At 57.1% G+C, this 27,186-nt stretch overlaps 2 protein-coding genes across 7 annotated transcripts in view; one reads left to right on the top strand and one right to left on the bottom strand.

Moving 5' to 3' along the window:
- The window catches only part of CDC42BPB (CDC42 binding protein kinase beta), a 135,733-nt gene extending 119,851 nt beyond the window's left edge, over positions 1-15,882 (top strand). For 4 of the 5 annotated variants that reach the window (XM_050798354.1, XM_050798356.1, XM_050798353.1 and 1 more), the window contains 11 exons: positions 229-310; positions 1,664-1,880; positions 2,328-2,390; positions 3,496-4,092; positions 7,633-7,730; positions 7,830-7,914; positions 8,013-8,130; positions 8,231-8,348; positions 9,537-9,642; positions 9,774-9,844; positions 14,432-15,882. In XM_050798354.1, coding sequence (XP_050654311.1) covers positions 229-310; positions 1,664-1,880; positions 2,328-2,390; positions 3,496-4,092; positions 7,633-7,730; positions 7,830-7,914; positions 8,013-8,130; positions 8,231-8,348; positions 9,537-9,642; positions 9,774-9,844; positions 14,432-14,563 — 1,687 coding nt within the window. In that variant the 3' untranslated portion in view covers positions 14,564-15,882. Of the gene's footprint in view, positions 1-228; positions 311-1,663; positions 1,881-2,327; positions 2,391-3,495; positions 4,093-7,632; positions 7,731-7,829; positions 7,916-8,012; positions 8,131-8,230; positions 8,349-9,536; positions 9,643-9,773; positions 9,845-14,431 lie in introns of those variants that run through there. The other variant, XM_050798357.1, reaches the window with a different exon arrangement.
- Positions 14,678-26,137, bottom strand: AMN (amnion associated transmembrane protein). 2 transcript variants are annotated; one of them, XM_050798420.1, is made up of 12 exons: positions 26,038-26,137; positions 24,623-24,741; positions 24,472-24,516; positions 19,962-20,049; positions 19,327-19,544; positions 19,036-19,173; positions 18,758-18,866; positions 18,558-18,640; positions 18,209-18,371; positions 17,968-18,130; positions 17,819-17,890; positions 14,678-17,735 (listed from the first exon to the last, which is right to left on the bottom strand). In XM_050798420.1, exons 1-12 carry the CDS (start codon positions 26,078-26,080, stop codon positions 17,618-17,620), a joined length of 1,359 nt encoding a protein of 452 aa, XP_050654377.1. In that variant the 5' UTR covers positions 26,081-26,137; the 3' UTR covers positions 14,678-17,617. The 2 variants fall into 2 exon arrangements, with proteins under 2 accessions (XP_050654377.1, XP_050654378.1); XM_050798421.1 differs by having other exon boundaries at positions 14,678-16,669; positions 17,806-17,890.
- Between the last annotated feature and the right edge of the window lie 1,049 nt (positions 26,138-27,186).

The raw sequence follows: 27,186 nt of genomic DNA on the forward strand, positions 1-27,186 counted from the left end.
CGGGGCTTCCCTTCGGCATTCCTAAGCCCTGAAACACCTCCCAGAGTCTTGAGGTGTTTGTTGGCCCTGCCCGTGTTTCTTACATCTGCGTGGGCGAGGGGCCCGCCCTCCACTGCAGAACACGGGGGTGGAAGGACACGGCAGGGCAGGGCGCGGGCAGGGCGTGGGAGGGCCTCGGGCCCTGTGTGTGTGTGTCTCCCAGCGGGCTGAATGTTTCTTTCTTACCAGAGATGACGAGTTTTCCGTGAGCTCAGTCCTGGCCTCAGATGTCATTCATGCTACACGCCGAGATATTCCATGTATATTCAGGGTATGAATTTTTCATTAATCTTTTTAACAAAGCACATGGTTAAAACTGATTATTCCAGGCATGTCATTGTGCTGCAGCAGCCACCAGCGCACCTCCAGTGTGACCCTCGGGTCTCGGCCTCCAGCCTGGCTCCAGGTCCTTGTGCGTCCTGTCCTGGCCAAGTAGCTGCCTGTGCCCGTCTCAGGGAGCCTCCTGGCTGGCTTCTTCCCAGACACCCTACTTCACTGAGCCTCCCTTCTGCTACATCGGAAACTCCTCTTCCACCCGGTCCACGTCCCGGCCACTGTCCTCTCAGCGTGCACTGCCAGGCAGGCGCTGTGGTGGGTTAGGCGTGAAGGTGCCGCTCCAGTGCCCCCCAGCCAATTGGAGCCAGCGTTTTTGTTGGCTGAGTGAGTGAGTCCCTCACTGAGTTAGTGTTAGACATTGTAGCATTAGGATGTTTCTAGAAGACTGAATTGGGGAAAGAAGCCCTCTAGCCCCCTCCATTGGGAATTTTTTTATAAACACAGTAAAATTTTGGTTGACAACAAAACTAAGTCTATAAATCAGCTTTCACTAAATCACAGCTCTATTCAGAAACAACCTCCCATACACAGTACAGGAAATTGCCATCATTGTTACTGGAGTGATGGTCATTTGGTAATGTGTGTGCTCAGAGGCTGCTCCCAGGGAGGCATGATTTGGACCAGTGTTTTTCAGATCTGCTTTTCCTGGACACATTTTCAGAATCTGCTTTTATTTATAATGATTATTCAAGAAAGCAGATTTAGGCCGGGCGCGGTGGCTCACGCCTGCAATCCTAGCACTTTGGGAGGCCGAGGTGGGCGGATCACAAGGTCAGGAGATCGAGACCACGGTGAAACCCCGTCTCTACTAAAAATACAAAAAAAAAAATTAGCCGGGCGCGGTTGTGGGCGCCTCTAGTCCCAGCTACTCGGGAGGCTGAGGCAGGAGAATGGCGTGAACCCGGGAAGCGGAGCTTGCAGTGAGCCGAGATCGCGCCACTGCACTCCAGCCTGGGCGACAGAGCGAGACTCCGTCTCAAAAAAAAAAAAAAAAAAAAAAAGAAAGCAGATTTAAAGTAGGCAGCTACTCATAGTTTTGGCAAAAGGAGAATTAACGAAAATGAGAGCAGGAAGCGATCTCATGGGCTGTTTAGAACCCCGCCCCTTCCGTATCCTGCTGTGGGAGCCCCTGCAAGGCGCCCAGTGAGGTGGAGTCAGGGGTCCCCGCCTGGGAAGCACATCAGCCCCCGTTGCTCCTGGGGTGCGTGGCTCCAGCAGGCCCGTGGCAGCTGTGTGCAGCTTTGGTGTTTGATGGCTTCTCTCTTTTCTTCTGTTTCCTGTCATGAAGGTGACGGCCTCTCTCTTAGGTGCACCTTCTAAGACCAGCTCGCTGCTCATTCTGACAGAAAATGAGAATGAAAAGAGGAAGTGGGTTGGGATTCTAGAAGGACTCCAGTCCATCCTTCATAAAAACCGGCTGAGGAATCAGGTCGTGCATGTTCCCTTGGAAGCCTACGACAGCTCGCTGCCTCTCATCAAGGCCGTCCTAACAGCTGCCATCGTGGGTACGTCCCAGAGGCTGTGTCCTTTAAGTGTCGGAAGCAACAGCACTTTCAGCAGTGCTGTGGTGCCCATCTGAAAATCAGAGGAAGGTCACAGGCGGGTTGTCCATTTGGGTTTGTAGACAGTTTCTCCATGCATGTTAAGAAGCATATGACCTGTGTGGACAGTACAGTCGGCCCTGGCTAAGCCTGGGGGTCAGCTCTAGGAGCCCCCCACACACCCAAATCCTCGCAGACTCAATCCCACAGTCAGCCGGCCCTGTGGAGTCCTTATGGACAGAAAGTCACCCCCGATACTGAAGTGTCACATCCCTGGAATGCTGTATTCTCATCCACATGTGGTTGAAAAGTATCTGTGAATATTTGTGAAAGAGCCTACCCACACATTCAAACCCATATTGTTCACGGTCAGCTGTACTGACTTTGTGTACGTTACTTACCCCTCCACAGATGCAGACAGGATTGCAGTCGGCCTAGAAGAAGGGCTCTATGTCATAGAGGTCACCCGAGATGGTGAGTGAGCAGGGGGTTCCAGCCTGGGATGTCACAGGCCCAGCCTGGCCTCTGCAGACAGCACAGGGTCAGTAGCTTCTAAGGGTTAAGACAAATGCGCTTGATGAAGGCGCCAGAGGGGCCAGAGTGCCGTGGAGACCAGCATCGAGTGCATGGTGACATGGTGCTCAGTTCCATGTCGCATCCATTGAGTTCTTCAAGGGGAGCACTGAGTGGGAGTGGGTGGCGGGGTCAAGGAAAGGAGGAACAGCTACAGATGTTCCACATGTGCTGAGGCTTCACTTGAGAAGCTTTAGTTTCTTTGCTTCCAATTTTGACACTTTCACTCTTCCCAGCAAGGGAGGGCAAAGGTATCCTGACATGCACCCGCTCCACAGCTGTGGGTCTAGGAGCAGAAACGTCAGGAGACTGGAACTGGCCCTGGGCAGGGGACAGGGACCCTGGGGAGCATCCCCCAAGGAATCCAGTAACATTTCATGTGAGCCGTAGTCCTTTCCCGACAGACCCAGCATCTCTGCACGTGATGGCCATGGAGCGAGAAGGGTGGGGCAGCCGCTGGGTGAGGCCGTAGCCTGGCAGCTCTGTGGGGAGATCCTGAGCAAGCGAGGGGCTTGGGTTAACCTGGGGGCCGTGTGAGCTCGGTGTCTTCAGAGGATTTGTCTCAGGGCCCCAGTGGGTTGGAGTCAGCTTTGTTCCTCATGTGCAGCGCGAGGGCTCTCTGGTTCGGGGATGAGCTGGAAGGAGGCCCAGATCACCCCAGGTCCTCGCTGCACGAAGGCCCAGGTGGAAGCACAGCCCAGCTGGAGCCCTGGTGCACTGAGGGGTGTGCACAGCAGCAGAGGCGGAGGAGCCTTCAGACTGGCCCCCGAGGCTGCCCTAAGAGCGCACTGTGGATGTGTGGGGCAGCTTCTCCGGGGGGCACTCAAGCCGCTGGCTCTGTGGGCAGAGACGGGCTCAGGGCTGAGCTCAGGCTGTGCACATAGGAAGGGAGCCCGAGGGAGGGCCCCAGGGTGTTCCAGGCAGGTCCTTAGCCAAGGCCGTCAGCCCCTGTGAGTGAGCTGCTGGCTGTCCCATTGGCCTCACGCTCTTGTCCTCCCTGCCACAGTGATCGTCCGTGCCGCTGACTGTAAGAAGGTGCACCAGATCGAGCTTGCTCCCAGAGAGAAGATCGTAATCCTCCTCTGTGGCCGGAACCACCATGTGCACCTCTATCCATGGTCATCCCTTGATGGAGCGGAAGGCAGTTTTGACATCAAGCTTCCGGAAACCAAAGGCTGCCAGCTCATGGCCACGGCCACACTCAAGAGGAACTCTGGCACCTGCCTGTTTGTGGCCGTGAAACGGCTGATCCTTTGCTATGAGATCCAGAGAACGAAGCCATTCCACAGAAAGTTCAATGAGATTGTGGCTCCCGGCAGCGTGCAGTGCCTGGCGGTGCTCAGGGACAGGCTCTGTGTGGGCTACCCCTCGGGGTTCTGCCTGCTGAGCATCCAGGGGGACGGGCAGCCTCTAAACCTGGTAAATCCCAATGACCCCTCGCTTGCGTTCCTCTCACAACAGTCTTTTGATGCCCTTTGTGCTGTGGAGCTCGAAAGCGAGGAGTACCTGCTTTGCTTCAGCCACATGGGACTGTACGTGGACCCGCAAGGCCGGAGGGCACGCGCGCAGGAGCTCATGTGGCCTGCGGCTCCTGTCGCCTGTAGTATGTATATGTTTTCTGTTGCATATCCCTGTTGCTGCTTTTCCCACCGACAGTCAGCATGTGTTCGATTTTGCTTTGGTTTGTCTTCCAGTCCCTTAGTTGAGTAGTCAGAGCATCAGGAGAGATGGGCTCCATGACAGCCCACAGTGCGGTTGAGATCTCACATCTCAGACCAGCAGTGGGCGGGCTCAGCAACCTCTCCCTGAGCACGTGGGGCCAGTTCTTCCAGAGGCCTCAGCAGAAGACCCCATTGGCGGGCATAGGCCCCTGGGCAGAAGGGCTCGGCTAACCGAGAACAGGGCGTGGCATTCATCACTCCTTGAAAAGGCCTTCCTTGTGATAATACAGAAACTTACACAGTAGTAAAGACAAGCTTGAGGGGTTTTGGTGGCCAGAAAAAAATTCACCCCTGGTGTCTAAGTTACAGTTCCCCCTGGGAGAGCAAGTGTCTTCTGAAAGTGGTAGGAGCTGTTTTTCAAACAGTTGGGTCACTTAATTTGCTTAGTTGATGTGACTTTCTCTGTGAATGGTGGCACTGGGGGAAAGTAGGACCAGTGGACACTTCCTGACTGGCCCGCTGTCCGATTGCTTTTAAAACCTTAAACCGGGCGGGGAGCGGTGGCTCACACCTGTAATCCCAGCACCGGGCGAGGCTGAGGCAGGAGGCTCACTTGAGCTCAGGAGTTCGATACCAGCCTTGTCTCTATTAAGAAACAAAACATGGCTCACACCTGTAATCCCTTGGGAGGCCAAGGCGGGCAGATCACGAGGTCAGGAGATCGAGACCATCCTGGCTAATAGGGTGAAACCCCGTCTATACTAAAAATACAAAAAACAAAAATTAACTGGGCGTGGTGGTGCATGCCTGTAGTCCCAGCTACTCAGGAGGCTGAGGCAGGAGATTCGCTTGAACCCGGGACGCGGAGGTTGCAGTGAGCCAAGATCATGCCACTGCACTCTAGCCTGGGCAACAGAGCGAGACTCTGTCTCAGACTAACAAACTAGCCAGGCTCAGTGCCACATGCCTGTAGTCCCAGCTACTCAGGAGGCTGAGGCAGGAGAATCGCTTGAACCCGGGACGCGAAGGTTGCAGTGAGCCAAGATTGTACCACTCACTGCACTCTAGCCTGGGCAACAGAAAAAGACTCCATCTCAGACAAACAAACAAACTAACCAGGCTCAGTGCCACATGCTTATAGTCCCAGCTACTTGGGAGGCTGAAACAGGAGGATTGCTTGGGCCCAGGAGATGGAAGCTGTAGTGAGCCATGATCACACCACTGCACTCTAGCCTGGGGGACAGTGTCTCTTAAAATGGAAAGGAAACCTTAAACCTCAGAATCCCTCTGTTTGATCTATCAGAGTAGCCTGCACCATCAAATCCACAGATCAAGAGGAGGCCGGAAGACAAGCTGGGCAGATGCGGGGCGGGGGGCGGGTAACAGGGCAAGAGATGGGGAATTATGTTCTCCTTCAGTTACCTGAAGCTAAACCCCTTTGTTTGCCCCATTGTCGGCCTTGCTGAGACAGCAGCATACCCAGGGCATCATGGCTAGACACCAGGCCTGTGAGGTGCATGGCCAGCCTCCACCCACAGGGGCTTACTGCAGTGTGTCCCAGCTCCATCCTGATGGCCATACCACAGCAGACGTGTGGGCAGTGGGGCCAGGCCATGGGCCTGGAGTGAGGTGCAGAAAGGGGCCAGTCCCACTGCCTCAGCACCCCTCGTCCTGGAGTCTTCCCCCAACACCCTGTCCTCTTCTTGGGCAGCCAGCACAGGGTTTGAAACCACACAGAATTTACATTTTTGCAAAATGTAACGTTGAAGAGGACCCAGGTCACTTATTGCAGTGTATTTATGATCCTGGCCACATGTGTCTGTCATAGACACCTAAGTTCCTGGGTTCTCTGCCTTGGTGGGTCTCCTCTCCCCCGTGGGCACAGTGCAGATGCAGATGAGTTTCAGAGCTGGTCAAAAGTAATTCTGTCACCTGTAGGATGCAGAACTGCTCATTCTGCACCCTGTGCTGAGCGCCCTGTGTAGGTAGCCTCTCCTGCTCCTCCCCATCCCTTAGGGCAGGTGTCATCAGCCCTGTTGCAGAGGAGGCAGCTGAGGGCCACAGGGGCTGTGTGCACATGAGTCACATGTAACATCTGTCAGGCTCCAGAGCCCGTGTTCTTTTCACTAGAATCTGTTTCACTAGAATCTTTTCACTGGGCATCTGTTTATCACTGAGTCAGCAAACTAGACTTCTCCGTGGTTCCTTGCAAGCGAATCCCCACATACTTGGCAGGCAAGGGCCTTCCCAGAAGCCCCTGGGTGGAGAGTGGTTCCCTGAAGGGCAGTTTCTGGGGCTGCTTTTGACGTGGTTCTCAGAGGCCTCACAGGTTTATCTGAAATGCTCCTTCGGAGGCAGTTTGGTGACCAGGCCAGTATCTTTTGTCTTTTTTGCAAACCCTGTTTGGTTTTCCTTTTTGTATTCAGAAGAAAAGGCCTGATCTTCTAGCCTGTTTGGAATCTGTGATAGAAACAGAGCAGAAGGCATCTTCAGGCAGTGAGGTGTGTCATGATGCAGGATTAACCTTAAACTCTGGAGGCAGCAGAGCCAGGAACGAGCACTGAGCTGGAGCTCTCCTGCATTTGGGGCTTGCCGCCTCCCAGCTCTGCATTTCTGCAAGCTGAGGGCCAGAAGCCAAGCCACACTGAGGGGCTGTGGGGACAGTGAGAGTGCCACCCACGCAGAGGGACCGAGCGGTGGACGCGCACCGCTCCTCCATCGCATGGCACAGCTGTGTTGTTGCTCTTCTACACATGGAGAAAGCCCCTTAAACTCCAAATGGCCAAAGGCTCCGCAGTTCTTGGTCTCACATCCTTGGTGCCTTGGGTGAAGTTGCTTCTGTAAGCCGACAGATGAGCAGGTGAGGAGCACAGCGCGGACCCCAGAGCTCCCTGCAGGACGCCATTACCCCACTTGTATATGCCTTCAGACCAGGCTGCAGAGGGGCCTCCCACGCTGCCGTAGCACAGGTTCCCAGGGGTCTAGGGTCGTTCGTGTGGAGGGTAGACAGACAGGGTTGTTGCTCAGAGGTCAGCAGTGGTTTCTGTGTGGGTTTAAATACCTACCTGGAAGCCTGACTTGCCATCTCCCATGGAACAATTAGCCTCACCATACTGAACAGTCGTCCCCTACCTGAATTTCCAGTGTGTTGAGCCTGAATTTGCTTTCAGGATAATCACATCTCATGAGAGCTAAATGAAAAACCAGACTTTTAAAAGTCACCTTCAACATGTGTACTATAGTATTCAAAATATTAGTTACAGAGCGATGGTGGAGCATTTAAACATTCGATTGTGTTTGTTTAAACTTTGAAATGAAGATGAATTCCAGAGTGGGAGCGTGAAGTCTTTGGTGACGTGAACCAGCTGAGGCAGTGCTGCTGCCTCTGCACTTGTTCAAGTGCCAAGGCGTGGCCTCCGGCCCAAGGGCAGGTGAGTTCCCGAGCCACTGTGGCTCACCCCGCCCTGCTCCGTCTGCGCTAGGTTGCAGCCCCACCCACGTCACGGTGTACAGCGAGTATGGCGTGGACGTCTTTGATGTGCGCACCATGGAGTGGGTGCAGACCATCGGCCTGCGCAGGGTAAGGAGGTCTGGGCGCCCTCCGGTGCGGGCGGGCTTCTCCCGGTGCAGTCTGTGCGTGGCCGCACTTAACACTGTCCCTCCCTGGTTTCCAATCCAGATAAGGCCCCTGAACTCTGAGGGCACCCTGAACCTCCTCAACTGTGAGCCTCCACGCTTGATCTACTTCAAGAGCAAGTTCTCGGGTGAGCCTTCCTCTGCACTAGGAGTGGAGGGAAGGGAAGTCGGAGGGGCGTGTGTCCCTGGCGCCGCAGCACCGTCACCGCGCGCTCTGCTTCCGCAGGAGCGGTTCTCAACGTGCCGGACACCTCCGACAACAGCAAGAAGCAGATGCTGCGCACCAGGAGCAAAAGGCGGTTCGTCTTCAAGGTCCCGGAGGAAGAGAGACTGCAGCAGAGGCGGTAGGAGCGGGGCCTCACGGGGCAGCCGGGCCTCGCTCTAGGGAGGGGCCAAGAGGATTCTCACATGTCCGTGAATCTCAAAAGTGTTTCCTTTCCCCAGAGAGATGCTTAGAGACCCAGAATTGAGATCCAAAATGATATCCAACCCAACCAACTTCAACCACGTGGCTCACATGGGCCCAGGCGACGGCATGCAGGTGCTCATGGACCTGCCTCTGGTGCGTGCACGGCGGGGATGGGGCGGGCAGGGCATTCCATCCTCCTCCCCGCTCGGGCAGCCGTGTTGGCTGAGGCCGTCCCAAAGGCAGGGCCCGCGAGGCTGGCACTGTGCTCTGACCTGCCGCACCTGTCGCACAAGCGCGTCTCCACTGAAGCTCTGTTCACAAGCACTTTCCCTGTCACGAGGCCTTGTGTGCAGGCCTTGGGCCGCCCCGGGCAGCGATGCTGCAGATACTTGTCAGAGTCCGCCACGTTTCGGCCTGTGACGGCTTCCTAAGGACATTTGCCATCAGGTGGTGATTTCTCAGTAACACCCTCATACCAACAGATGGTATACTTTCTGTTTTTTACTTGAGAAGTATGTTTTTGGCCGGGCACGGTGGCTCACGCCTGTAATCCCAGCACTTTGGGAGGCCGAGGCAGGCAGATCACGAGGTCGGGAGATCCAGACCATCCTGGCTAACACGGTGAAACCCCGTCTCTACTAAACATACAGGAAGAAATTAGCCGAGCGCGGTGGCGGGCGCCTGTAGTCCCAGCTACTCGGGAGGCTGAGGCAGGAGAATGGCGTGAACCCAGGAGGCGGAGCTTGCAGTGAGCCGAGATCGCGCCACTGCACTCCAGCCTGGGCCACAGAGTAAGACTCCGTCTCAAAAAAAAAAAAAGAAATATGTTTTTTAGGCCTGGTGTGGTGGCTCATGCCTCTAATTCCAGCACTTTGGGAGGCCATGGCAAGTGGTTCACCTGAGGTCGGGAGTTTGAGACCAGCTTGGCCAACATGGAGAAGCCCTGTCTCTACTAAATTACAAAAATTAGCCAGGCGTGGTGGCAGGCACCTGTAATCCCACCTACTCAGGAGGCTGAGGCAGGAGAATTGCTTGAACCCATGAGGCAGAGGTTGCAGTGAGCCAAGATCGTGTCATGGCACTCCAGCCTGGGGGACAGAGCAAGACTCAATCTCAAACAAAAAAGTACACTTTTTATAGGATTTGATCTGGCCTAACGTTGCTATTGCCAGTTCTTAGTTTCAGACTGTCCAGAGCCCTTGTCCAGTCCAGAGAGCCCTCTTGGCCCCCATTTTGCTCATCAAGGTCACGAGGCCGCAGCCGCCGTAGGTCACACACACTTCGCAGCCGGCCCCACCTGGTGTCAACCATGCATGCTCATGTGTTGCTGTCTCTGCCCAGAGTGCTGTGCCCCCCTCCCAGGAGGAAAGGCCGGGCCCCGCTCCCACCAACCTGGCTCGCCAGCCTCCGTCCCGGAACAAGCCCTACATCTCGTGGCCCTCATCAGGTACGGAGGAAGTGTGGCCACTGCAGCCCTCGGGGAGGTGGAGGCTAGGGGGTGCTGGAATGGGGAGACTGCAGGCTTTTGATTCTGTCCTTGACTTTCTCCCTAAGAGGAAAGCTGTCCTTGTTCTGTAGGTGGATCAGAGCCTGGCGTGACCGTGCCTCTGAGAAGTATGTCCGATCCAGACCAGGACTTTGACAAAGAGGTGAGAGTTGCCCAGGTTCAGTACTGAGGCTGTGAGCCACCACTGCAGGAGGCAAAGCAGCCCAAAGATCTGGGGCCCTGGGTGGTGTCACAGCCCTTCCAGAGCACCCCACTTGCGGTGGGAGGGTGATGGGAGGGGCAGGGGTGGCTGTCCCCTCCTCCAGGAGGCCCGTGCAGCAGTCTCTTGGTCAGATCCCGAGCTCTTTTGGGAATACTGACGGGACGGGGCTGTCACACTGCCCCACAAGGAATGGAAACTTTCCCGCCAACCTGCCTCCTTCCTCTGGACTCCTGTGTTGTTTAATGTACTTCAGTGCGATACACCAGCAGTTGCTGTGGTCTGGGCTGACTTTCCACATTGGTCTGTCTGCTGCCCCTCAGCTGGGATGGCGCTCGGTGTCAGAGTGTGGGGACCGCCTCCAGGACAAGCCCCACCCTGGCTGGCGGCATTCTTGTGTGCAGTTTGGCCACACTGCTCTGGCCTCAGTTTCCCCTGTGTGGAATGGGGGTGAGAATGCAGTCGAGGGAGGCAGGGAGCTGCAGTGCTGAGGGCTGAGGGCTGAGGAGTGAGCTGAGGGCTTAGCCCCCGGCGCCATCCTTGGAGGGAGGGAGGGAGGGATGCAGGCAGAGGGACCATGTCCATCACTCCACCACACATCTAAGCCCCAGCACTGAGATGTTTTAACGTTGGCTGCCGAATGAACAGGCAGATGCCTTGCACATGTTGCTGGTTCTGCTAAGGTCGGCGTCTCTTCCTCTGGAAGTCCTTTGTCTTTTGGGTCCTTTGTCCATCCTACTCTTCCACCCTTTACTCTGCAGCAGGCCCCCAGCCTGTCTTTGTCTGGTGGGACAGTCACAATTTTGTAGCAAGCACTGCTGTTACTTTACGGAATGCTCCTGAGTTTGAGTTTGTCCGCTGTTTCCTGCTCATGAGATCCGAAGTGTGTCTTAGGCTGTCACACTGTACAGAGGAGATGCTGTCCCTCTTAGGGTGCTGTGTCCTGAGGCAGCCAGTGCCTGTCTCACCTGCATGACCTTGTTTGTTCTTTTGAATTTAAGTGAAATTCACAAAACAACTTTGTTTTGTTTTTTTGTTTGTTTGTTTTTGAGACGGAGTCTGGCTCTGTCGTCCAGGCTGGAGTGCAGTGGCCGGATCTCAGCTCACTGCAAGCTCCGCCTCCCGGGTTTACGCCATTCTCCTGCCTCAGCCTCCTGAGTAGCTGGGACTACAGGCGCCGCCACCTCGCCCAGCTAGTTTTTGTATTTTTTAGTAGAGACGGGGTTTCCCGTGTTCGCCAGGATGGTCTCGATCTCCTGACCTCGTGATTCGCCCGTCTCGGCCTCCCAAAGTGCTGGGATTACAGGCTTGAGCCACCGCGCCCGGCCAACAACTTTGTTTTTTTTATTTTCGTAATAATACACAGGCAGGGTCTCACTTTGTTGCCCAGGCTGGTCTCCCAACTCCGGGGCTCAAGCTGTCCTCCTACCTCGGCCTCCCAAAGTGCTCAGATTACAGGCATGAGCCAGCACACTGGGCCCAAAGTAACTCCTTTAAAGTGAATAACTCAGTGACATTTAGTACATCCACAGAGATGCACAGTCACCACCTCTTTCTCATTCAGAAACATTTCCACTCTAGCTGGGCGCCATGGTTCACGCCTGTAGTGCCAGCTACTAGTGAAGCTGAGGTGGAAGGATCGCCTGAGGCGTTCAGGGCCAGCCTGGGCAGCGTAGTGAGATCTTGTCTCTAAAACATAATAAAAAAGACGTTTTCATCATTTCAGAATAAACCCCCTGCCCTTTAAGCACTCTCTCCTCGTCCCTCCCTCCCGTCAGCACCGGGGCTGCCAGTCGTGTTCTGTGATTTCGCCGTTCTGGACATTTCGTAGAAATGCAATGCCCGGCCTTTCTTACAGAAATGTGTTTTGACCTTTTGTGCCTAGCTTTCGCTTGGCATGCTGTTTTTGTGGCTCACCCCCGTTGTAGCAGGTATCAGTGTTGGCATTTCTGTTGCTAACTAATACTCTCTTGTATGGGTAGACCACAGTTTGTTTTCCCATTCTTCGCCTGATGCACATTTGGGCTGTTTCTGTCCTTCACCTGTTGTGAGTGGTGCTGCTGTGAACACGAGTGTGCACATATGTGTTTGAGTGCCTGTTTTCACATTCGGGTTCATACCTGTGAGTGGGATTGCTGGATTTATGTGGTAATTCTATGTTTAACTTTTTGAAGAACCACCAAATTGTTTCTTGCAGCAGTTGTACCATTTTAGATTTCCACCAGCAGTGTGAGCGTTCTCATGTCTCCACATCCTCACCAATACTTGTTCTTGTTTTTCTTCTTTTTAATAGTCATTCTAGTGGCTTTGAAGTAGTACCAGATTGTGGTTTTGATTTGCATTCCCTAAAGGCTTATGTTGAACATCTTTTCATGTGCTTGTTGGCCATTTCCATACCTTCTTTAGAGAAATGTCTACTCAAGGCCTTTGCCCATTTTTGAAGTGGGTGGTTTGTCCTTTTGTGGCTGGGTTGTAGGAGCTCCTGGTGTGTTCTGAATACCAGTCTCTTGTGAGAGATGTCATGTGCAGGCGTCTTCTCTTGTTCTATAGGTTGTCATTTATGTTCCTCATCATTAATGCCTTTTTTTTTTTTTTTTTTTTTTTTGAGACAGAGTCTCGCTCTGTTGCCTAGACTGGAGTGCAGCGGCGCCATCTTGGCTCACTGCAACCTCCGTCTCCTGGGTTCAAGTGATTCTCATGCCTCAGCCTCCCAAGTAGCTGGGATCACAGGTGCCTGCCCCCATACCTGGCTGATTTTTGTATTTTTAGTGGAGGTGGGGTTTCACCATGTTGGCCAGGCTGGTCTCAAACTCCTGACCTCAAATGATCCACCCACTTTGGCCTCCCAGAGTGCTGGGATTACAGGTATGAGCCACTGTACCCAGCCTAGTACAGCCATCAACAATATTTTTACTCCATGAACATGGGGTGTGTTCCATTTATGTAAGCTATTTTTTTCAGCAATGTTTTGTAATTTATAGTGTACAGATTTTTCACTTCTCTGATTAAAGTATTCCTAGCTATTCTCTTGGATGCTATTGTAAATTGAATTTTTTTTTTTCAGTTTCCTTTTCAATGTGTTCATTTCTGGTGTATAGAAATACAGCTGACTTGTATGTGTTGATCTCATACCCTATAACTTTGCTGAATGTGTTCGTTTTCTGTGGATTCTTTTCTTTGGGGTTTTCTATGTGTATAATCATGTCATCTGCAAACAGAGATAGTTTTACTTCCTTTCTAACTTGGCATCCTTTTTATTTCTTTTTCTTCCCTGATTGCTCTGGCTAGAACCTCTGGTCACATGTTGAATAGCAGTGATGAAAGCAGGCATCCTTGTCTTATTGCTGATCTTTTTTTTGTTTGTTTTTTTGAGACGGAGTCTCACTCTGTCGCCCAGGCTAGAGTGCAGTCATGAATCTCGGTTCACTGCAAGCTCTGCCTTGTGGGTTCACGCCATTATCCTGCCTTAGCCTCCCAAGTAGCTGGGACTACAGGTGCCTTCCACCACGCCTGGCTAATTTTTTTTTTTTTTTTTTTTTTTTTTTTTTTATTTTTAGTAGAGACAGGGTTTCACTGTGTTAGGATGGTCTTGATCTCCCGACCTCGTGATCTGCCCATCTCAGCCTCCCAAAGTGCTGGGATTACAGGTGTGAGCCACCACACCCAGCCCGTTGCTGATCTTAGGGGATAAATTTGTCACCATTGAGTATGGTTAGCTGTTTTATTTTGTTGAGGAAGTTCCCCTCTATTCCTAGTGCTTTTCTCAGGAAAGAGTGTCGTGTTTGTGACTTTGACTGCTTGGTTGCAGGTGCACGCCACTGCGCCCAGCTGATTTTTGTTTGTTTGAGATGGAGTCTCGCTCTGTCACCCAGGCTGGAGTGCAGTGGTGCGATCTTGGCTCACTGCAAGCTCCGCCTCCCAGGTTCACACCATTCTCCTGCCTCAGCCTCCCCAACAGCTGGGACTACAGGTGCATGCCACCACGCCCGGCTAATGTTTTGTATTTTTGGTAGAGATGGGGTTTCACCGTGTTAACCAGGATGGTCTCAATCTCCTGACCTTGTGATCTACCCGCCTCAGCCCCCCAAAGTGCTGGGATTACAGGCGTAAGCCGCAGCACGCGGCCTGATTTTTGTATTTTCAGTAGAGATGGGGTTTTACCATGTTGGCAAGGCTGGTCTCAAACTCCTGACCTCAAGTGCAATCCATGCACCTTGGCCTCCCAAAGTGCTGGGATTACAGGCGGGAGCCACCGCATCCAGCCGCATCTGGTTTCTTCACTAGAGTTGCTGTTTTTTGTAATGATAATTACCATATTATTTTTGAGTGGGGTTAGACATCAATTTGTGACTCTCTCACCAGCAAGCCTAAGGCCCCACGAATCGCTGGTGTAGAGTGTGTGTGTTCTCATAACACGAAAGGAGAAGCAGTTGCCACAGCTGTCCCTGAGTGAACATTTGCATCCAGCTGGGCACGCGAGCCTCCCAGCCTAGGGCAGCGGTGTTCACCCTGCCCTCTTCCTGTTCACAGCCTGATTCGGACTCCACCAAACACTCAACTCCATCGAACAGCTCCAACCCCAGCGGCCCACCGAGCCCCAACTCCCCCCACAGGAGCCAGCTCCCCCTCGAAGGCCTGGAGCAGCCGGCCTGTGACACCTGAAGCCGCCAGCTCGCCGCAGGGGCCTGGGAGCTGGGGATGGCCTCCAGCATCAGTGCCAAGACTGAGCGGGCCCTCCAGTGTTGTCCAAGGAAATGTAGAATCACTTTGTAGATATGGAGATGAAGAAGACAAATCTTTATTATAATATTGATCCGTTTTATGCCGCATTGTTCGTGGCAGTAGACCCCATCTGTTCGTCTGCACAGCTATGAGGCGACACTGTTCCGTCTGCACATGAAGGACCCCCATACAGCCTCTCTCCCACCCCTGACAACCCGAGAAGGCGTGTGGGGCCCTGCCAACGCCACTTCCTCAGCAGAAACCCGTCATGACGCGGCTGCTTCGGAAGCAGACGTCTGGGGACACAGCCTCAGTACCCAGTCTTTTCCCTAGTTCCTGAAACTTCCCTAGGACCTTAGGAGAATAGTAGGAGGTCATATAGCATTCCCAGTGTCACTAGAATTTTGAAGACAGAGGAAAGTGGAGGTTAGTTTGTGGCCTTTTTTTCACTTAGCCATCGCAGTCAGCTGCAGAAGTCCTGTGACCACCTAGTCATGGCCAGAGGCCCGGGACCAGTGACACCCTGCGTCCCGGTGTGCGTTCAGTTCATTCTGGGTCGCAGCCATGAAGTGTCACCAGTATCTCCTACTGTGAAGTCAGCTGTGTTCTCTGCTTTCCACTCGCTTCCACGGCTTCCGCCTCCTGCCATAAAACCAGCGAGTGTCGTGGTGCAGGCAGGCCCTGTGGCCTGCTGGGCTGAGAGGAGTCAGAGCCCCAGGGCGCCATGAAGCAGCCACTGGAACACCCCCCGCTGCCCCCCACCCACCAGTCCTGCCCCTGCATGGAGCCCCTGTGGTTAGTAGCCCGTATGATCACGTAGACCCACCCAACACACTCCTGCACACTGGCCCCGGCCCACGGCGCGGCAATGCCCTGCGCGGGGATTTCACCTCACCCTTCTTCGTACCAGATGTTGAGTGACCAGCTCTGTGGCCCTGTGTCGCCAGAGGCTTGTGATTAACTGTGGCGGCAGACACAGCTTGTCCACAGCTTGGGCCAGGCTTCCCCTGTCCTCCCACCGGTCGGCTGCTTGGCAAGGCTGTTCAGGACGTGCACTTCTCCAAGTCAGCACTGAGTGGCCCAGCACCGCCTAGCCCTGCCACCCCACTGCCCTCCTGGGCCTTCTGCTGGATGGGCACCTGGAGGGTTCTGGTTTTTACTTTTTTAATGTAAGTCTGAGTCTTTGTAATTATTGAATCGTGAGAACATTTTTGAACAATTTACCTGTCAATAAAGCAGAAGACGGCAGTTTTAAAGTTCCCAGTGGTCCGTCTGGATGTGATAACCTGTCACTTGCGTGTCTGGGCCCCAGAAGTGTCTGAACTCCAAAAGGCAGTGAAGGAGCCACATTGCCAGCAGAAGCTCTTCTGGGTAACTCACTCGGAGGTCACATAAAAGGTTGCTGTTGGAGTATTCAGTCTGAGCAGAGGGCATCCTTGGGGCAGGAGTGAAGGGTGGGAGGAAGGCAGCGTGCCTGTGAGCCCTAGCCAGGCAGCGCCAGGGCCCCAGGAGGGAGCTGCCCAGGAGGGTCTTCATGTCCACACCCATACACACTAACCCCGCCAGCAGCCCCAAGGGACAGGATGGGGCAGGCCAGAGGCCCCAGGAAGAGGCAGGAGCTCTCGGGGAGGCCTGGGTCCGGGTGAGTGGTCCCTGGTTGAGAGGATGCTCGGAGTCAGTTTCCCGAGTTATGCAGGCAGTTGGCTTTTATTTGCCACTCACTGAGACCTAGTTGTCTTGGTAGGATAAGGACAGTGCCGGCCCCTGCAGAAGCGTGCGGACTGGGGAGGAGACTGCAAGCCAAGGCAGGCAGCCCAGCACCCAGCGGGGGCACTTGGGACCTTGCAGCTGTGTGCCAGGCAGCATGGCCTGGGCTGCTGCAGCAGCGAGCAGCTCCCCTGGAAGCCCAGAGCGTATCTATCTCCTTCCAGAGTCCACACCAGGGGCAGGTCCCTGCCAGCACAGTCGCATCTGTGAGTGGGGTGAGCAGCGGGCGGCAGGTGATGTCCGGTTAGCTCAGGCTTGCTCTCCAGTTTGCACCTGACACTAAAGAAAATTGTGGCTGAAAAGTGCCTGTGGGAGTGTCGGCCACTTTTAAAATGCAAGATGGTAGCTGTTGGAGCACACGCGTGAACTGTGGTGGTCACTCAGCGGTACACTGCACAGCACCCACAGTGACTCATTCCAACCACAACACAGACGCGCCTGGCAGCATGGCGCCCTGATCTGGGTTACCGCACGTGTCCTAGTGGCTAAGCTGGGCCCCTGGGCAGAAGATTCCGCGTGGGGGCCAGGCCCTGACTGGGGATGCCGGTGACATCTCCAGCCCCGGATACTGGTTTCACAGAAGTGGTCACTGTGCCACAGTTGCAGCTGCACACATAGGGTCAGGCCCTTGTCTGTCAGTGCAGTGGTACACGCTTGCACATGGGTGACCCCATATGATCTGCCTTCGCAGTGTGACGCATCCAGCAGCTTGGTGCCAGGAGGGGTGCCCACCCCTTTTCCGTCCGCCCCACCAGGCATAGGCTTTGGCTCCCTCCACCCCTTGCCTCTCTCCCACTCCTCTCTCCAGCTCCTCACCCTCCCTCCAGCTCCTCACCCTCCCTCCACCGGAAGGGAGGGGAAGACCCCCTCGTAGTCCTGGGTTCACCTTCACAGACCCCAGCCTCTGGCCACCCAGGTGGTGACCAGTGCTGCCTCCAGCAGTAGCCAGCTAGACCCCTCCCATGTCCCCCAGTACGACTAGGGTGCAAGACTGGGCTCCCAGTCCTCATGGGCGGGGCCAGGGGTGGCATGTCCAGGCTGAAGCAGGTGCAGGAAACACCTTTATTGAGTAAGGCCACCCTGTCCTTGGCTTCCGGAGGAGGGGATAAGGAAGGGGAGGTTTGGGGGCTGGACGAGGGGGTGGCTAGCCCCCAGATCGACTGGGGTCGGGGAGGTTCTGGAGCCAGAGGGGGTGGGGAGCCCCAAGGTTGACTGTCAGGCGGCCGCTCAGGCCTCGGCCTCAGCCCCGGCGAACAGCGGGTTGACGAAGTAACTGTGGCTCGTGCTGTCTGCGGCAGCCTTCGGAACCAGGCTGAGCGGCTGGGGCAGGGGCAGGGGCTGCGGGGTGACAGGGTCAGACGGCGTTCAGGGTCCTGGCCCCAAGGAGGCCCCAGTCCACCCTCCAGCCCTCTCACCAGCTCCTCGGAGGCCTTCATGTCGAACACGGGGTTGTGGAATCCGAGGGTTGCCCCGGCCGGGGCCGCCTCCTGGCGCCTCCACCTGAGTGCGTATTAGGGACGTAGCGTGAGCCCCTCGGGGCAACCCCCAGCCCCACCCCGCCACCCCGCCCCGGGTACCTGAGCCTCCCCGCGCGGCGCAGCAGCGGCGGCGCCAGCAGCAGGACCAGCAGTGCCAGCAGCAGCGCAGCCGCCACGCCTCCCGCCAGCCCAGCCGCGGAACTGTCCCAGACATGTGCGCCCGACTCCCGCATGGTCGCCTCCAGGACGCCGAGGGCCTCGCCTGCGACGGAGGGGTCGGCTCAGTCTTCCCCGCGGCGGGGCGAGGAGCAGAAGGGAGGGACCGGGCGGGCGCGGTTACCGTGCTTGGCGACGTCCGCCAGGAGGGCCCGGGCCAGCTGCCCGGCGCCGCCCGTCTCGGGCCCGGTCTCCACCAGCACCACCTGGATCTCCGTATCGGCCTCGCGGAGCAGGGGCGAGCGTGGCACCTTGGATACGGCCACCTGCAGCCCCTGGTACTGAGGCTGGGGAGGGGGACGGGGTTGGTTTGACTCAGCCCGCCGCCCTCCCCGAGCCTATGGGGACGCTAAGGGCAGAGGCAGATAGTGAGCAGGTGGGCGGCCGCAGGGGCCCTGCAGAAGGGGCGTCCCAGGCGGAGGCGGTAGGGCTGGGGTCGGGACTCCCCTCAGCTGCCCGCGCGGCCCCATTACCAGGCCCAGGAAGGTGTCCAGTATCCTCGCCCGGTACCGCTCCAGGTCAAATGCGGGACCGTGGGTCAGCAACACAACAGCTCCTGCAGCGGGAGGGCAGGGGTCAGCGCCGTGGATCTGGACCCGGCAGGAAACTGAGGCGGGGGCGAACCAGGTCCTCCAGGCCTTCCCAGCAAGCAGGGCCCAGCGGGGGCGCTCACCACAGAGGTCACAGCACTGCCCCTGGGGTCGGAGGGCGCCATGGCAGGCGGCCTGGGGGCAGCGGCCGCCCAGGGACTGGAGCAGATCCGCGCAGATCCACGGCTGCGCCTGGTGCGAGGGGCAGTGGTCAGCGCGGAGGGCCAGAGCGGACCGCAGCGAGAAGGGCGATGCGCCGGAGAGGCAAGCCGGCGAGAGACCGCGGGAGCGCGGCGGCCCTGTCCCGGGCACAGGCCCGACCCTCGCGCGGCCCCCGAGACTCCACTGCGGCCTCGCTCACCTCCGCGTTGCCGCAGACGCAGCCCGACGGGTCAGCGCAGTCCTCGGGGCCCACGCTCAGAGCGCCCGGCCCGTGGAAGCGTAGGCGGCCCGCGCGGGACGCCAGGAAAGCAGCCAGGTCCTCGTCGCGCGTGAACGTCTGCGGGCAGCCGGGTCCCCACCGGAGCCAGCCCCAGGAAGAGACATCACCTGAGTGCTCAGACCCAACGTGTGCAGACCAGCGGGGCGGGGGGGGGGGGGGCGGGCCGAGGCGGGGAGAGGGGACCCGAGCCTCCCTCCCCGCAGTGCTCACCCGGCCCAGAGCCGAGATGCTGCGGACACGCACGGGGCCAGGGCCAGGGCCGAGCCCCACGCGGAAGGAGGCACTGGGCGGAAAAACGACGTCGTCGTGGCGGCAGGGCACGCGCTCGGCGTCCACGAAGAAGAGACCAGGTGCCTCGTTCTCGGAGCGCCACAGGTGCGGGTCATGCCAGGAGAAGCGGTCAGAGTCGCGGAAGACCGCAGGGTCGCCTGAGCGGGGGCGCATCCCTGAGCTCCACGGAACAAGCTCCGCACCACACCACGCCACGCCTCTGAGCACGACCTCCCAAGCCCCGCTTCGGGACACTTCCGCCATTCCCTAAACCCCGCCCCGGGAGAGACGCCCTCCCTCCAGTCCTCGCCCCATCCACAAGCCTTCCCTCGATGCGCCTTCCCCCAGTCCCCGCCCCGGACGCGCCTTCCCTCCAGTCCCCGCCCCGGACGCGCCACCCTCCAGTCCCCGCCCCCGGACGCACCACCCTCCAGTCCCCGCCCCGGACACGCCTTCCCTCCAGTCCCCGCCCCCGGAGGCGCCTTCCCTCCAGTCCCCGCCCTGGATACGCCCTCTCCCAGTTTCCTCCCCTGAACACGCCCTTCCAGAGCCCCGCCCCTGCCCGACTGCCTCACCCGCGCCGCAGTCCGGGTGCGAGCCCACGTCTGAGACGCCGAATCCGGCTCCTGAAGCCAAGACGAGTTCCCCATCCAGCGGCAGGAGCTGCAAAAGGCACTAGCTAAGGCGGTGCCATGCGAGGGTCCGGGCCTGCTCCGCGCCCACCCCGCCCCCAGTCCCCTGGGACGAGAAGCGAGCCCCTGTCCACGGAAGGGGCCCGGGCGAGCTCAGGCCCGGGATCCTCGGCCTGGCTGAGGCTGCCAGAGGAGGAGGATCTGGCCTGGGAAAGATGGGGCCGCGTGTGCAAGTCCCCGAGGCGGGCACAGCCCAGTGTCCTGTACCTGAGCTGGAGGTCTCAGGCCAGGGGCAGAGCTCCAGCCCGGGAGCGAGACGGAGCCGTGGGGAGTCTGGGGCAGAGGTGACTCTGGCCAAGGCCTGTCGCTTCCCCCATAGCCCCCTGAGAACGTGCACAGGCCCAGGGCTCCCAGGTTCAAACGTTGCCCGGCCCCTGGGGAGTCTGGTGTGTGAGGGAGGGAGGAAGGGAAGGAGGGGAGGGCGGGAGAGGCTGCATCTGGGGGCCAGGGGTGCAGGAGGAGGCAGGGAGTGTAGCGGGGCAGTGGAGTTGCCCCTGCTGTTTCTTAGGCCTGGTGTGGGCCATGCAGCTCCCTCACCACAGAAGTGGGGCCACAGCCCAGGCCTCGGGTGTCAGCAGAAATATGGGGGTCTGACCGGCCGCCCCTCCCTCCCCGTCTCCTCCAAGTGCCAGGACCTCGGCTTCCTGCCTTCTTGCTTCTGCGCTTCTCTCTCAGGGGCTGAGGATGAGCGCTGGGCCAGGGCAACCCTTGGTGCCGGTTATGAGGGGCTCAGCACAACAGGGCATGCCCACCCAGGGCAGGACCCACTCTTTGGCCCTTCCAGGAGCACTGCACCTGAGCAAGAGGCCAACACCCCCAGCGGCGTGAGGTCACACTTCAGTTCCGTGCACACCTGAGGGTGCGGCTCTGCCAGCAGGGCGGGCAAGTCCACGCACAGATGCAGAGGCGGAGCCATAGGCACAGGAATGTGTCACAGCACAAAGCGCCTCAGGAACAGGGAGGGGTTCCCAGGAGGAAGCATACCAAGAACACCTTTTCTTAAAGAACGAAGGGGAAAAATATAAACGTAAAAATCCTAATAGTTGAACAGACAAGCACAGTAGGTAAGGCCAGGAGTTTGAGATCAGCCTGGTGAGGAACATAGTGCAACTCCGTCTCTACAAAAAATTTACAAATAAAAAGAGAATATAATTTTTAAATATAGGGCAACATTCATAATAGAAACAAACTTAAGGCCAGGAGCCGTGGCTCATGTCTGTAATCCCAACACTTTGGAAGGCCAAAGAGGGCATATCACTCGAGCCCAGGAGTTTAAGACCAGCCTGGCCAACATAGTGAGACCCCATCTCTACAAAAACTACAAAAATTAGCCGGGCGTGATGGCACAAGCCTGTAGTCCCAGCTACTCGGGAGGCTGAGGTGAGAGGATTGTTTGAGCCCAGGGAGGTCAAGGCTGCAGTGAGCCGTGATCCTGCCACTGCACTCCAGCCTGGGCAACAGAGTGAGACCCTGTCTCAAAAAACCAAACTTAACAAAGTATTGATGAATTAACCAGTACAATACAAGACCTCTACAGGCAACACTTTAAGATGCTAATGAGTACATGGATGACCTGAAATATTTGGAGAGGTCATCCATGCTCTTGAATGGATGGCTTGACAGCATAAGGCTGTTATTTATCCCAATCAAAATTCCTATAGTCTCAGCTACTTGGGAGGCTGAGGCAGGAGAATCGCTTGAACCCGGGAGGCAGAGGTTGCAGTGAGCAGAGATCATGCCACTGCACTCCAGCCTGGGCGACAGAGCAAGACTCCATCTAAAAAAAAAAAAAAAATCCAGGGTTTGTTTTTTGTTTTTTGTTTTTTGTTTTGTGGTGGTGGTGGTGGTAGTTGGTACCTGGCAAACCTATTCTACAATTTATCTGCAACAATGAGATCCACAAAGAACCTTGGAGCAGGAGTGAAGGGGATGGATATTAAGCCATCCCGCAGAGCCACAGTGTGGATAGTGTAGGGTCGGCAAAGCGGCCTGTGGACTTGAAGACAGGGCTCAGAGAGACCCACAATGCCCAGGCACACGCTGGATTCCAGCAATGCTGGAAGAAAAGGGCAAGGCGGAGGACGTTGGCAGCTGGGCTCACTCTAAGGAGAGAAAACAGAGCAGGACCCCTTGCTGGTGCACATGCCCCATAGGTACGCAGTCGATTACCATTGTGACTGAGGAGCACACGGGATTCTCAAATGAAACACAAAAAACACAGTTCTAAGGTAAGGGGTTTTGCATTAGGTCGATTAAAATGAGGGTTTCTGTTCAGCACAGGACACTGCAGGCAAGTCCACAGTGAGCAGACTTGCAAAGCCTCCAGCCCAGGCAGGGGGATGGGTGGAAGACAGGGGACTTCCCCAACAAGAAAGCAGGCAAAGGGTAGAAATGGAAGGAAGGGCAAGGAAAAGGAAAATCGCAGGGAGGGACGCTCCCAACCAGAGAATTACAAAGTAAAGCACTCATGTGCACGGCCTGTTACTCGGGCACTATCTAGGCAGATGGACGACGCTGGGAGCCAGGGGTGTGGAGGGGATGGGGGTGCTCAGGCAGCTCTGGGTGAATTCGGCCTCTGCAGGCTGGGACCCCAGGGCCACTGTCCCCTGCCCCTGCACTGTTCCCACCAGCCAATGGATGATCAATGAATGAATTATTGAATAGATGAATGAATGAATGGAGTGTTGCCTCCTTTCAGAGCCCAAGTGCTTCCAATGAGATCATGAAAGTAAGGAGGCCGGCAGGGGAGGGGAGTAGGGGGAAATCCATGCCCTGGAACCCCCACCCCAGCCTGACTCCTCTGCCCACAGATCCCCCATCAGCTCCCAGTGCCCCCCTCCCTCAGGCTGCCTGGTTGCCAAGGTTATGCGTGGGCTCTGGGGGCGGGGCCATGAGGGGCAACTGCCTCCCTCTCCCAGCCCTCCTCCCATCTCCCAGGCAGGAACGTCATCATCTTGCTGTGGGTGCCCTGCCCAGTGCCTGGCGGCTTTTGGGTTAAGGTAGCTTTGGAAAACCTGAAGGAATGAATCAAGCAGCCCTGGGGTGGAAATGAGGCCCGGGATCCCTGACGCTGCGTGGGGCAGGAGTGGGTCAGGCCGAGGCCATTGAGCCATCCCCCCCACCTGCACATGCAGGGGCCCCCAGGCCTGGACCCCACATCTGGAGCCGACACCCTGACCCAGCTCACCAGTGACCCTCACCCAAGAGTGACTGAGCTGGCAGATGTGCAGGTGACAGGATGAGGACGCAGCCCAGGAGTCACTGTGAAGGGGCTGGAAGGAAGCTTTTGCCCAGAGACTTGGCCTGTGGGCCCCACAGTCACCCTGGAAGCTGGTGGGCTGTCGCTGCAATGGGACAGTGGCCACCGAGGATACTCAGCCGAGTGGGGGGGGCTGTGTGCCAGTGAAACTGTATTTACTGTTGCTGAGGTGTGAATGTCATATACTTTTCAAGTGCCACAAAAGATTGTTCTTTTTTTCCCCAGTGATTACAAAGTGTAAAAACCATTCCTTGTTCCAGCCGTAGGGGCTGCATTTGGCCTGTAACTCGCTGAACTCCACCTTAAACAAGGAAATTTGCTTACTTCTCTGGGGCCTTACCAGAGCCTTTAATATGTGATAAAGTTCCAGGCAAGTGCAGGCTGCAGCGTTCCCAAACTTACCTGCTCATGGAACCTGCTTTCCTCCCAGTTCCCATCATTTTCTTGGAGTGTTGTGTGACGCAGTTTGAGAAAAAGGTCCCCTAGGGCAGCAGTCCCCAACCTTTTTGGCACCAGGGACCAGTTTTGTGGAAGACAGTTCTTCCATGAACCGATGGGGGTGGGGAAGGTTTCAGGATTAAGCTGTCTCATCTCAGATATCAGGCACTTAAGGAATGCACACCCACCCAGGTCCCTCGCTGGCACAGTGACATAGGGGTCCCTAGGAGAATCTGATCTGAAGGGTGGTAGAGCGAAGGCAGGAGTGGGCTCACTTCTTGCTGGGTGGCTGCTTCCTAACAGGCCAGGGACCCGGATGGTGGGTAGAGGGCGGGTATTGGGGACCCTAGTGTTCTAAAGGTGGAGCTTTAGGCACCAGGACAGGGCAAGACTTTGGGGGAAGGGCGTGGAGCGGGCACTTCCTGGGAAGACCACCCACTGCTGGGTACCAGAAGGGCTGTGGGGACGGGGCGCCTCCCACCCCTCCAAGGACACAGCCTGGCTGAGACCATGGGACCACGCTCCCCTAGGTTCTCCCCCACCCCCTGCCTCCTAGATTATTCTCCAGAGGCCAAAGTCCGAGTCCCGCAGCGCCTCCGTGCCGGTGGGGGTCGCCTTCCAGACACAGCAGTCCCTGAAGGAACTTGGGAGACTCCGGAAACCCCCAGCCCAGTGGCAGCAGCAGCCCGGCCTTACCATGTCTGAGACGGCATGACCTTCTCGCACCAGGACCGACACCATCTGCAGGAAGAAGCTGCGGTCAGCCCAGCCGGGAGCAGCCCCCACCTGGGCCACGCGGCCCCGGGGGTCCAGGCCCATCACCGACCCGGTCGGGGCTCCCAGGCACCTTGTCCGCCGGGAACTCGACGGCGCCGCCGGCGCATGGGGTGCGGTTCTGGCTCCAGTTGGCTGCGATGTCGAAGTCCGTATTGGGGACCCAGAGTTTGGAGGCTGCATGGGTCAGTGCTGGGGAGGAGGTGACCGAGTACCCGCCGTTCTCGCCGGGATGCTCCCTCCTCAGGGAAGGCCACCCACCCATAGAGGTGCAGCAGGTCCGCGCGGGTCACCCGGGACGCATAGGAACCCCATCCCCGGGGCCCAGACCCAGGCCCTGGGCCCTCCCGGCCAGACTGTGGGCGCCCTGCCCGGGCGCTCTCCGACGGACTTATACTGTATCTGCAGAGCCCGCTCTGGGCCCTACAGGACGCCTGCCTAGATCGCCTCCCGGCAGTGCCCCCAGTTTGCCTGGCGCTGGAACAGAGGAGAGGGTTGTTGTTTTTTTTTTTTTTTTTTTTTTTTTTTTTTGAGACAGAGTCTCGCTCTGTCACCCAGGCTGGAGTGCAGTGGCCGGATCTCAGCTCACTGCAAGCTCCGCCTCCCGGGTTCACGCCATTCTCCTGCCTCAGCCTCCCGAGTAGCTGGGACTACAGGCGCCGCCACCTCGCCCGGCTAGTTTTTTTTGTATTTTTTAGTAGAGACGGGGTTTCACCGTGTTAACCAGGATGGTCTCGATCTCCCGACCTCGTGATCCGCCCATCTCGGCCTCCCAAAGTGCTGGGATTACAGGCTTGAGCCACCGCGCCCGGCCGAGGAGAGGGTTGTTAAGGACAGTGACAACCGGGGCATGGAGGAGGACGGGGCAGCGCAGCCCTCTTCCTTGGCCTTGGAATCAGGAAGGCTTCCCGGAGAAGTCCTACCTGGGCCGGGAAGGGCTGCGACACAGCGCATCCCGGTATGAGAAGAAAGAACGGGCTGGGGGCGGCAGGACCCGGTCAGGCCGGCCCTGAACGGGGTGGGTGGGGTTGCTGTGAGGGAGCCGCGAGGGGTTTAGGGAAGGGGGCGCCAGGGACACGCGCCGGCCTGGTGTGAAGGCGGGGGAGGGCTCAGTGCTCCCTTGCGGACCGGGAAACTGAGGCAGTCTGCCCAGCCCCGCAGGCGCACACTCGCTGCTCTCGGCAGGTTCTGGGGACCGCGCCCATTTCGCAGACGGAAAAACCGCGAGGGCAGGAGCCACCGGAGGCCGGGGCTGGCGGAGGCTCCCGGACCCCTCCTCTCCTTTCCCGCGCCGCCAGATGCACTGGCCGCGCACTCGCCCGACCAGGGAGGCCAGCTCGACTTTCACGCCCCCCACCCTCCAAAGCCCTCGCTGCCCACTCCTCGGAAGATCTTCACCCTCCACATCTAGAGCGCCCTCGGCCCTGGGTCCTGACAGACCCGCTGCCGTCCTGGGCCCTGGCCCGCACCATTGTGGCCCCGGCTCACCGCAGAGCTGCAGCCACAGCAGGACCCGGCCCAGGGCGCCCATCTCGCCTCTGCTCCTTGCGCCCGACCAGGAGACTTTGCCCCACTGGACCCACGTGACCAGGCAGGTCGGGTGGGGGCACCGGGGTCCGTTACACATTTACCTCCAGACCCGCCCAGGGCCGACTCTTCAGGCCCCTGGGAGGCACCTTCTCAGCCTCTCCTTACCCGCCCCTCCAGGGCCTGAACACCTTAGGTTCTCAGGAAGAAGGGCTTGGCGGGACTAACCTACCCCGTAAAATGGGTGTCTTGCCAGGAGGGGGAATAAACGACCTTTGAATTCACCCCTTTCTCTGTCCTGTGTGCCGCTAGGCCTGAGCCTAGTCTGCTCACCATTGTGACTGGGTGTCCACTTCACGTAGTGACCCCGTCCCATGAGTTGCAGATGGTGGTTGGATGACAGAAGGAAGATACTGGATGGAACACGGTATGTGGATGGTATACGAGGGTGGATTGTGGATGGTGGTGGAGAGTAATGGATGGTGAGTAGGGGACAGCTGATGGACAGCAGCATTGATGGTGCATGGTGTAGGGCATATGGATGCATGGCAGGTGAATGGTGAATGGTTGACGGGGTGGATGAGGAGTGATAGAGGGTGGATGGGTGATGAATGGATGGATGAGGATGATGAATGAATGGCCAGGTGCAGTGGCTCACGCCTGTAATCCCAGCACTTTGGGAGGCTGAGGCGGGCAGATCACGAGGTCAGGAGATCAAGACCATCCTGGCTAACACAGTGAAACCCCATCTCTACTTAAAAAAAAAATACAAAAATTTAGCTGGGCGTGGTAGCAGGTGCCTATAGTCCCAGCTACTCGGGAGGCTGAGGCAGGAGAATGGCATGAATCTGGGAGGAGGAGCTTGCAGTGAGCTGAGATCATGCCACTGCACTCCAGCCTGGGCCACAGAGTGAGACTCCATCTCAAACAAAAAAAAAAAAAAAAAGAAAGAAAGAAAAGAAAAGAAAAATGAATGGATGGTAATCAGGGAATGATGGATGGAGAATGGCATAAGTGGATACATGGCCGGCAGGTAGATCATAAAGAATGGGTGTTGGCCGGGTGCAGTGGCTCATGCCTGTAACCCCAACACTTTGGGAGGCCAAGGCA

This window comes from Macaca thibetana, chromosome 7 (genome assembly GCF_024542745.1).
Source record: "Macaca thibetana thibetana isolate TM-01 chromosome 7, ASM2454274v1, whole genome shotgun sequence".
NCBI classification, from domain to species: domain Eukaryota; kingdom Metazoa; phylum Chordata; class Mammalia; order Primates; family Cercopithecidae; genus Macaca; species Macaca thibetana.

Excerpts from the sequence above, each read along its gene's own strand:
- AMN (XM_050798420.1), bottom strand. The coding sequence starts at position 26,080 with ATGGGCGCCCTGGGCCGGGTCCTGCTGTGGCTGCAGCTCTGCG. Across the intron at positions 19,174-19,326 it reads GCATCTCGGCTCTGGGCCGG|ACGTTCACGCGCGACGAGGA; the intron begins GTGAGCACTGCG and ends GGCTGCCCGCAG. Across the intron at positions 18,372-18,557 it reads TGGACACCTTCCTGGGCCTG|CCTCAGTACCAGGGGCTGCA; the intron begins GTAATGGGGCCG and ends CCCCCTCCCCAG.